Source organism: Myotis davidii, unplaced genomic scaffold (genome assembly GCF_000327345.1).
Source record: "Myotis davidii unplaced genomic scaffold, ASM32734v1 scaffold1947, whole genome shotgun sequence".
Lineage (NCBI taxonomy): Eukaryota > Metazoa > Chordata > Mammalia > Chiroptera > Vespertilionidae > Myotis > Myotis davidii.
Genome location: NW_006297822.1, coordinates 224,383 through 235,895, shown reverse-complemented (window position 1 = coordinate 235,895; position 11,513 = coordinate 224,383). Strand labels below are relative to the sequence as shown.

General features: G+C 36.0%; 1 protein-coding gene and 1 pseudogene across 1 annotated transcript in view; both read right to left on the bottom strand.

Moving 5' to 3' along the window:
- The window catches only part of ZC3H13 (zinc finger CCCH-type containing 13), a 138,367-nt gene that overhangs the window by 95,421 nt on the left and 31,433 nt on the right, over window positions 1-11,513 (bottom strand). Inside the window, 2 exon segments of the mRNA XM_006773664.2 lie at window positions 4,490-4,650; window positions 6,003-6,142. Coding sequence (XP_006773727.2) covers window positions 4,490-4,650; window positions 6,003-6,142 — 301 coding nt within the window.
- Window positions 7,747-9,237, bottom strand: LOC102755698 (annotated as a pseudogene).

Below are 11,513 nucleotides of genomic sequence, written 5' to 3'. Positions count from 1 at the left end.
ACACAGCAATTGGCTGCCTCCCGCATGTGCCCCTGGAGTCAGGGATGACACCTGCAGCCCAGATATGTGCCATTGGCCAGGAATCACACCCAAGACACTTTGGTGCATGGGCCTACGCTCTAACTACTTATTACCACTGACCAGTGAAAAATAAGTGGCTTTTTTTTAATGACTACAGGGCTTTCTCTAGCGTTTGACAGAACACGTTTGTTTTCTTTTGGATTGTGTGGATGAAAGGGGGCCACATGCTAACTTGGTTAGCTCAGGGGAAGCCTGCGTGGTGGCCTTGCAAACTCAGAGACCTAAAGTAACCACAAAGTATGGTCTGAAATTAAACCTTTTTAAACCAACAACAGCTTATTGTGAGTAGTCATGTCCTAGGCCAGTGATCGGCAAACTCATTAGTCAACAGAGCCAAATATCAACAGTACTTCTTCAAAACAGACTCACTCAGGCCGAAAACCGACTTCTGTGCATGGGCCACGAAGTTTCAATCACACTGTACCTGCGCAGCCCACATGGTATTTTGTGGAAGAGCCACACTCAAGGGGCCAAAGAGCCGCATGTGGCTCGCGAGCCGCAGTTTGCCGACCACTGTCCTAGGCCAGCATCTTCCCTGACAAAGGTTAATCTTTACCTTAACTGAGCTGGTCCATTATCTTTCTGCATCTTTGATAACATATTCTTGCAATGTCAAAATAATTTTTCGTTTTCAGGACCTCTCAGAGCTCAGGTACCACTCTGTGGAGACTACAAATCCCCTCATTGTTATAGGTAATTGTTGACTGTTAACTCTCTTGCACCCACCTAAGTAAAAGAACTCTGTGACTATCATTTTACTTTTTATTCAATCTGAGAAGTTTCCCCGCTTTGCTTTCTCCCACCTTCCTATTCTATCACCAATGGATTTCATGTAACCCACGTGCATCTCCTCTGTTGATTGTAATGTATAAAATAAGATGCAAAACTGCTGTTCTCTGGAGAATTTTCGCAATCGATTGAGATTCTGTTTCCCAGGATTTGTTGACAGTTTGGCTCAAATAAACCCACAAAAATTCTTCACAGGAAAAGAAAATACTTCTATCATTTTTAGATCCTTTTTCTCTCTCAATCGTTCTAAAACTACTTCTTTTAAAGAGAATTTGACATACTTCATATATCTTTGTACAAAGAGCTATAAAAAATTTACTTAATAAAAACTAAGAAAAAATGTAGATCAAGCATGTCAAACTCAAAGGCTAGCACAGGCCAAATAAACTAGGTTTAAGTTTATGTGGGCTGCAAAAACCTCAAAGCTTCAATTTTCAGAGAAAGAATAGGTTTATTTCAATAGAGATACGGTGAATGGCAAGGGCTGAAATAAATAAGTAATCATTAACATAAAATAATAGAACATTTTAATAAAAATTAATAATTTTCTTGAACATTAACTTACCAGACACTGAATAACTAAGTGCACAAATTAATAAGTGTAACAGAAATAAACCTATTTTTTTTGTTCTGTAAAAAATCAATAAAATATATTTTTAAAAAATAATCAAGTCATTAGCGAACGTTGTAATTCATTATTAATAATTATGTATAACAGGATATTGTAAAAATTAAGTTATTAAATTTTTATTAAAACGTTTCTTACATACCATTATTATGGCTGGGCCGCAAAAATATTCATTGTGAGCCACATGTGGCCCACGGGCTGTGAGTTTGACATGCTTGATGTAGATAAACAGATAAAGCATTTGCTGATTCTAAGCCACTCTATATCTCACATATCAACATAAAGTTTACTATCAGGCTATATCTCACAATGAAAGCAAAGAAGCCCTAACCGGTTTGGCTCAGTGGATAGAGCGTCCGCTTGCAGACTGAAAGGTCCCAGGTTCGATTCCGGTCAAGGACATGTACCTTGGTTGCGGGCACATCCCCAGTAGAAGGGTGGGCAGGAGGCAGCTGATCGATGTTTCTCTCTCATCGATGTTTCTAACTCTCTATTCCTCTCCCTTCCTCTCTGTAAAAAATCAATAAAATATATTAAAAAAAAAGAAAGAAAGAAAAGAAAGCTGCCAGCTCTCAGGGAGAATGGTCAGTTTTAATTTGTAATTATCTCTGCCTCCCCAATTTGATAACCATGTAAAACTAAGACCCAGGAGTTTACCAGATTGCCACCTCAGTTGACTTATTGGCATTGGTTGCAACATTCCACTGAAATTTTAACTGAAATTCTAATCCTTACTGGATGCTTAATAAGTCTTCAAACAGTTTATAGTATGATCAAGAAATTAAACTGAAAGTTGAGCTGACACACTCTAGGTAAGGTAAACTGCATAGCTGAAGAAATGGTATGTGCAATGCAATGTTTTCTTTGAACCTATAATGTACTGCTTTCCAGACCCTTCTGCTTCTATTATTAAGTTAATGGTGCATCTCAGAGTCAATACCATTGTAGAATACAGGAAATATCATAGTTAAATCAATGAGTAATTACTCATACTAAATATTCATCACAAGATAAGTGAGCTACTAAAAAGCAGTAAGAGAAGACTACATGAAAAAGAATAGGATAAAACTAACCGCTCATCTAAATAGTTACGATTTCTATGAATAGATTAAACTTCAAAGATTCTATTTTCTCGCATCAAAGATTTTATAAATAGAAAAAAATAAGAAAATAAAAAATATTTCTGGTATGCTGGTTTTTTTTGGGGGGGGGGGAAATGAATGGAATTGAGAAAAAGTTAATAATTGGTTAGCCAAGAGGATATACAGCAAGTAGGGGTAAATCACATCACTCTATGTTTAACCTCTTCCATATGCTTTGCCATATTTACTCAATCCCAGGAGCAAAGGAAAGGATCAAGTCAACTCTACAAAGTGCCTATTAAAATGCAAAACTCTATGCAAACTAGATGCTTTGAGAAGCTAGAACAATGAATCATCAAGATCCCAATCTAGCCTGGCCAGTGTAGCTCAGTGGTTGAGCACTGACCATGAACCTGGAGGTCAGGGCACATGCCTGAGTTGCAGGCTCGGTCTCCAGTAGGGGGCATACAGGAGGCAGCCAATCAATGTTTCTCTTTCACACTGATGTTTCTCCTTCTCCCTCCCTCTCTCTCCAAAATCAATAAAAATATATTAAAAAAAAAATCCCAATACAAGGAGCTTAAATTTAATAGAAGTTGTAAAACATGTATGCCACAGCTACAATATAATACAAACAATAATTAATATTAAGAGGGGGATATAAGTAAAATTTGATAAACAAAAAGGAAATACAAATTATGTTCAGTAAGGAAAAATGGGAAAACTTAGCAGAAAGATAAAAATTGGGTTAGACATCGAAGGATTAAAGATGGAAGACTGTAGATAGATGTTTGGATAAAAATATGGCAATACTGAAAGATCAAAGTAAAATGTTATTTTAAAAAACCTGAATTTCACTACAGAGAATGGAAACCACTGAGTTTTTCAATGGTATAATAAACTAATTGGAATTGTTCTCAAGATTTCTCTTACAACATTTGTAAAATAAATGGGTTGGGGTATCTGATTCTTTATATGTGTGGGGAATAGACATTAGATAAAGTTGATATAATTAGAAAGATGATATAATAATCTAGGCAAAAAGTAACTAGAATCTAAAATAGGGTTAGAGCCTCTAGAAACTAAAAGGAAGGAGTAAAATATGAGTTTCATTATGGGTTCAGATAGAGAGGGTTTCCAACTGGTCAAAAGTTGGGAACAGATTTTTATTTAGTGTTTTCCTTAAACAAAATCAGTGTATGTACTTTAATTAAAATTTAAATAGTACAGCATGTCTTATGCCTTATTCTCAGTCCTGAAATGTAATAATATTCAATCATTTCTCTTTTTATTTCTTCAACTGGCTACTACAATAAAACTAATAATTTCTGCTACATATATACTGTAAAGAATTTAATCTCTTGATCGTGTACCCAAGAAGACAAAAATTAAGTTCATTATGTATCATTTCTAATAGCTAAAATATAGAAACAACTTAAATGTTCAACAAGGTAGATTAATATATAGTATAAATACTAAAAAAACCTACAGCTACATATGTCAATACATATAAATATAAAAAATGTTAAGTGAAAAAGTTATGTATCTGTATTAACATTAAACTGATGAAAACACTATATACTGCAAAATAATACATACTATGAAAGTACAAAGACATACACTAGTATCATAAAAACAAAATTCAAGTGAGGAAAAACAGGAAATGTGTCTGTTATGTTTCATTTCTTAAAAATTAAAAGTTCTGAAGCATATGTAGATGTGATAGACATTTGTTTTATTGTTCTCTATTAACTTTTTTGAATTGAAACATTTTACACTTGTTTAAAACAAAAAAGCTTATATTAAATACTGAACTTTTGTAAAAGTACCCTTCTGTAATCTATAATTCCTTACAGTATAATTTCAGAAAAAGCTATTTCTTTCCAGCACTATTTATCACCCTACTAACCTTTGTTGGTCCAACAAGGGAGAGGAAACTGCAGTTGTCTTCCTGTCCTTCTTGCTAGTTGAAGATGATGACTTAGGGCTTGATTTTCGCTTTGGAGATTTGCTAGACTTTCTTAGAGAAGGTGATGGAGATAACTTTGATCTAACCATTTCTGGTGAAACCTTTCAAAAAATTCAGTAAGTCAATTCAGAAACTCCTCCAGTCATGGTAATAAAAATAATCAGGCAGTAAAGCATGGATTTTTAAACCATGCCAAAATTTAGATGAAATATTAAGTGCTATTATATTAGCCATGTATTGATAGTAGTCAGACTCATGAAACTGTGCTTTTATTTTTATTTTTTTAGATCATTTTTTTCTTTATTGATTAAGGTATTACAAATGTGTCCTTGTCCCCACACCCCCCCAGTCCTGCCCTCACCCTCAACCCCTGTTGTCTGCATCCATTACTTATGCTTATATGCATGCATACAAGTCCTTTGGTTGATCTCTTCCTCTTACCTCCACCCTCCCCTACCTTCCCTCTGAGGTTCGAGCATCTGATCGATGTTTCTCTGTCTCTAGAACTGTTTTTGTTCATCGGTTTATGTTGTTCATTATAATCCACAAATGAGTGAGATCATGTGATATTAACACAAAATGCTAATTAACTCCCCTAAATAACACTAATACCAATAAAACAAAATGAAGTTATGAAATTTCAAAATCTCCTAAAAAAATCAAAAATTATATTCAAATAAATTCTCTCTCTCCACTCTTTAGTAATGAAGCAATTATTCTAGAAACTAGTGGCCTGGTGCATGAAATCTGTGCACATTAAAAAAAAAAAAAAAAAAAAGAATTAATTAATATTTCTATTTGCCCTTTCTTTATAATTGAAGTGTCAGAGATGAAAGAAAATTAGTTAAATGTATATGAAAATAATATATACATTTATTAATAAATAAACAATAACAGCAATTAGTAAAATGTATATGAAAATCTCCCTCTGACCCCAGGAAACAGAGCCAAGTCCCTGCCCACCAGCGTGCGCCTCGAAATCACGCAAGTCCCAGGCCCGGCTGGCCCCACCCCCGTCAAACTCCACAGGGCAGGGGGCACAGCCTCAGGTCCCCCAACCTGGTGCCAGGCGCGGCCTCAGGTCGCCCGGTACTACCTCAGGTCCATGCGAGGACCATTTGTATATTAGCTCTTTATTATATAAGATAGCATGGGCCTAAACAACAGATATATATATATGTATATATATATATTCAAATCCTACTTTACATTAGCTGGTGACTCTGGGCAACAGAACTTCAGTTTTGTTCACATGTTTATTATCTATTTATCTAATAGATTAATGTGAAGATTAAATGATTAACACATATGAAGTGACTGATATAGAGCAAGTTGACCAATATGTGTATCAATAGCCCAATACAATTTAAGATGTGCCAAGAGCTAGTGAGTTCTCTGATCAATATCCATGTTGATGTTAATCGACTAACATATATTTCAATAAATAGCATACCTCCTTTTTAATAATAATTTCTTCTCTCTTCTCCATGTTTTCTTGTTCTAGCTTCATTAATTCTCTCTGTATCTTCTGACGCTTCATTTCCAATGACAACTCATGAACGTAATCATAATTAATATCTCCATTGTCAGAATCTTTAAACAAAAATCTCATTACTTTTCAGAAACTATAATAATCTCTATAAAAAACTAGAGAATCTTTTCAAATAATTTTTAAACAAAATAGTAGAGCCTTTATTAGATTAACATACTCTTAAAAGATAAAAGAAATATACACGTTTTCTATAAAGGATTAAAATCAATATGGCTGATTTATGAAAAGCCAAATATTTTTAAGGTTCCTGGATTTGCTGGAAGTAATTTTGGGTTGTTGGGAGTTGGAGTTTTGATTAAGAGATGGGATTTTTAGAAGATAAAATAAAGCACTCAATTATAAATTCTAAGCATTAAACATACCAAAGCCTTCAATATTACATGCTGCATATAAAATGAATTATTACCTCCTTAATTTTCTTAGACACATTAGTACTATAAAAAGGTTACATTAGGTGGGCAACACTGCTTCCATAGTTTGTTGTTGTTGTTTTTTTTATCAGTGGCACAATTGATTTATAACTAAATACAGTTAACAATTTTTAATACTAATGTGTACATGAGCTAATTTCTGAAGGATCTATAATATTTTCATTAAAAGTGATTTGAACTAGTTCCTTAGATTAGAACTGTACATCTCCTCAGTGGATCTGATACTATGTCTCTATTTCCATTCATCTCTTCCAATGGAGGGGGGTGGTGAGGAAGAAACCTGGTTAAGGAAAAGAAAAGTAAGAGTGGTATGCAGAGCTATTTCATTATAATACATACATGTTTTCAAAGGCTATTGGCACTGCCACCCAACATCTCATTCTCATTTGCTACAAATGCCAAGCCTGGAGATGGGAATTTTACTGACTTCTAACCTAACATATGACTAATTGGGTTTGATGGATTACAAACTAAGGTACCTTCTCAAACTATACTGTCAGCACTTAAGATCACCATTTCTTAACCTGGAGTAAAGAAATAAAATGAACTAAAAAACAAAGATAATCTAGTTCTACTTGATTGCTTAAAGCACAAGAAAATGGACATCACTGTCATGTACAGATAAAATACATTAGAATGTCACCTATCCACTCATGCATGGGGACTGAGGGTAGCTTTTATATTTGTTATCTGTGTGATTAAACTTAATTATTCATGTTATATTGGAATATGACAACTTCTCAGTAAATATATAAACTAGACTACAGCATGTTTGTCAGTCACAAAGCAATCATTAAGAGGCATATAAAATTTACTAGGTAAAATAATTAGAGACGGTGAATTAAATTAAAAATGGTTCTATCTATTTACTATTTTATTTCCCATTGACATAAATCAGTAAATAATAGGGCTGAAAGATATGGTTTGATTGTATTCTTCTTCTTTCTTATTTTTGGATGCTTTACCTTCTTTATTCCACTATGTATAACTATTTTGTAGGATCAGAAAATATCTGCTGCAAAGGTGTGCTATGCAGTCTCTTAAGGCTGGTCTCCATTCCTAAATGTAGAAGTATGGTCTGGATTCATGTTAAGACATGGGAAATTCTTAAGACATGACATGGATGTGAAGAACACTGACTGACCTACTCTACGCTAGGACAGAACAAAATCAGGACCCATTTGGAATCACGTACTGTGGTCTGACATAGACATCTATAGCATCATGTCACTTTCATTCATTTCAATTTCAAAGGTTTCTTCCAAAGAAGGTCTGGAATCTGGAGTTTTCCTTGAGGTTTCCAGTGGTGTAAGCCCTGTTTCTTCTGTAGTCTGTTTTTCTACTTCAAATTCCCTGAAATCCCACAGAGGTGAAATAATGTTTTTTAGTGTCTTCACTGTATTCCATATTTATTATATAATCACAAGCCTTAGCTAGATGCAAGGAAGATATTTTCTTTAGTTTACCAACCAAATGACAGTGATAATAATAATAGAAATTTCATTTTGTTAGCAAAAAATCTTCTCATGCAGTTTGATCAATTTGCTCTGCCATACCCTTTCATCAGCTGTGCTACTGTGAAGTAAGCAGCCATTGCTTGATCATGTTCACTCTCAACTGCAAATGAATGTCCATATGCTATCCACGCAGGCCCATAGGTCTTCTCAAGTGTCGTAGCTTTACTGAGATATCTTCTGGCATGTTCATTCTTATGACCAACCATGAGATAATAGCATCCCACTGCAAACCAAGAAACAGGGTTGCTAGGATATAAATCCAACAATTTATGAGAAAGATGGAAAAGTTCATTTGCTTTATTCAGCTCCACTAGTGTCCCTATATGTACAGGTAAACAATTTGCATGGAAAGGATCTTTTTCCATTACTATAGAAGCTTATAGCACATTTTAAAATCACAGTTACAATAATGTCTTTCAGCTAAAGATACTACCACATCCAGATTCTCTTGCAAACCATCTACAGACTCGGGGATGATAGTTTCACTCGGTTCATTATACTTTTAAAATTTGTTCTCAAGTAGAAAACGTAGCTTTCCTGTTCTTCAGTACAGAGCTTATTAAGAGGTAGTGATTCAAGAAGTTCTTTTTCTTCTTGGGCTGTCAACATGTGGTGTGATGTCAAAAGATCAAATGCTTCAAAACAATAGACATCGAGCTTCAAAGCTTCTTTATAGCTATAGGTAGCTAGGGTTCAGTTATCCAGAGCGTCATAGATTTTCCCTCGTAAAAGACAAATAGAACTCTTTATTGAAGACTGTGACATTTCCCAGTCATTGGGGGTGTGTTTCAAGCCACTTTCATCCTTTGAATACTTCTCAAATAATCGTTTGTTGATAGGCTCCTCCATATCAAGAATATCGAGAGCCTGCTGATGCTCTTTCGCAGGATAATGACATCTAGCTGCAAAGTAGCGGCAAGATTCATACAATTTATCTAGTTTTCATGACCGAAGTGCATGCGCTGCTCTCTGATATTGTGCTGTCAGGTAAAGACACTGAGCCAACCAATAAACGTCCTGGGGTTCCTCATGAGAGAGTGAAGCTACTTTATCAGCCCAAAATAGAGCACTTTGATACTGTTGCTCGTCCAGGTACTGCCGGACGCTGCTTCCGCAGCCGCAGCCACTCCAGGTTCATGGCCGTGCGCTACTGCTGCCGGGGGTCCAGACAAGCGCCCTCCACCGTGCGCCTTCCTTCCCGCTGCCCGTTGAGCAGACCTGGAGCCCAGCCCCGCACTGTGATCACCCTAACCGCGGCTGAACTGACAGGACCCGTGCTGCAGCCGCCGAGGTCCTTCTGTTTGTATTCTTAAGTTATTAATAGACAGATGAAATTCCATAACCAAATACTAAGGGTAAAACAAAGAGTATTGTCAATAATACTGTGCCCATCAAAAAGCTGCTGTGTGGAAATATCACCAATACAGAATACATGTAAGAACTAAGAAGTTGGCTTTCAGACTTCATTCCCCAACCACCCAACCAAAGAAGTAGGCCTGAACAGTTAAAACACTTGTCAAAGACAATGTATGTACTACAGCTAATATAATCTGCCTAAAGGAAGTTGAGTCTTTAATCAGAAACTATTCTTATTTTATGTATATTTTTATAATCAAAAGAAAGATGCCTTCCTAGTCCATTAGAAATGGGCTACAAAGTAGGAATGTTATTTATTTTTTTACTTTAAAAACTAATTTTCCCATCACCATTTATCCCCTCTATGCCCTCTTCCAGCTCCACCACCCCCACACAATCACCACTGTTTGTTGTACATGTCCATGAGTTCTTTTTTCTTTTTTGTTCAATCCTATCATCAAACACCAAACAACCCCTCCCATTGATAGTGACTGCAAGTAACAGTCTCCTGACCAAAAAAGCAACAAAAGTGAAAACTTAGGACGAGAGTCCCCTCAGCCTCCCAGCCACCCAGGGCTTGCCCGAAGCACAGGCAAGCCTCGGATGGTGGCTGCCCACCCGTCCAGGGCCGGCCCAAGACTCAGGTAACCAGGGCCGGCTGAGGCTTGCACTGCTGGCAGTGGCAGCAGCAGAGGTCTGATGGGGCGACACCTTCCCGTGATCGCCGGGTCGCCTCCCACTCCTGAGGGCTCCCGGGCTGTGAGATGGGGCAGGCCGGGCTGAGGGATCCCCCCTCCAGTGCATGAATTTTCATGCACTGGGTCATTAGTAGTGAATAACATCACAAAAATTTTGAATGGTGACGATGGTTACTAGACTTATCATGGTGAACACTATGTTGTACACCTGAAATTAATGTTAGCTATATTTCAGTTAAAAAGAAACATGTACAGGACCTGCATGCTGAAAATAATATGCTAATCTGAGAAATCAAAGACTACCTAAATAAGCAAAGAGGCATACTGTGTTCATAGATTTGAAGACTTAGATGCCAACTCTCCTCCAATTGATCTTATTATGTCTTTAACATAAGCCCTATCAAAATCTTCAGGAATGAGGGCTAGGTGAAGAGTTCATAGACTTGAAAGCAAAACCATGATCCAAAGAAAAAAATGTTAAATCAGACCTCACCAAAATTAAAACATAAAAAGAAAAAAAAAATGAAAAAACTTAGGACGAAACTAAAAAATGAGTCTGAAGCCATTTAATAAAAGTAGAAAATGGCTCATATATTATAGTTGATTAGTTTCAATAAGGCAATTGTAACAATTACAATTGCCTTATTTAAATTAACTTATATAGAAGATTCTGTCATCAGAAAAATATTAAATATAATTAAAATGGCATATTTAAGAAGGCAATTTTAAAAAATATATAACAAAAACACATGTAATACATAAGAAAAGGCTGACTTTCTTTATATACAAATAATTGTTACCAATTAAAAGAAGAATGGGCAAAGGACATAAACAGGCAACTTACAAAAAGAAAGAAATGTAAATGATATATAAATACGCTATTTTCATGTATTAAAGAGCCATTTTTTTCTAATTATAATATTAGGTATTGGTAAAGGTACATATAAAGAAAATGTTCATTCTCTAGTGACAGCAATATTAACTAGTACATCGATCCTGGAAAATAATTTAGCAATATGGGTAAAGCTTTAAGAACATTCTGAACTTTTAACAATTTTACTTTTAATAATTGTATACAAATAATCATCTATCTATCCTATCTAATAAAACAGAAACATGGTAATTGGCGTACGACCGCTACCCTTCCCATTGGCTAATCAGCGAGATATGCAAATTAACTGACAGCCAAGATGGCGGCCGGCAGCCAGGCAGCTTGAAACTAACATGAGGCTTGCTTGCTTTAGTGACGGAGGAAGCCAAAGCTTCCCCGCCTGCCTTGCCAGCCTCTCAGCTGCATGCTAAGCAACTATGTTACAAAAATAGAAGCTAAACAAAACCCGGCCTTCAGCCAGCAGGACCGCAACATTGTTTCAAATACAGAAGGGTAAACAAAGGCCAGAAACCTCCTGG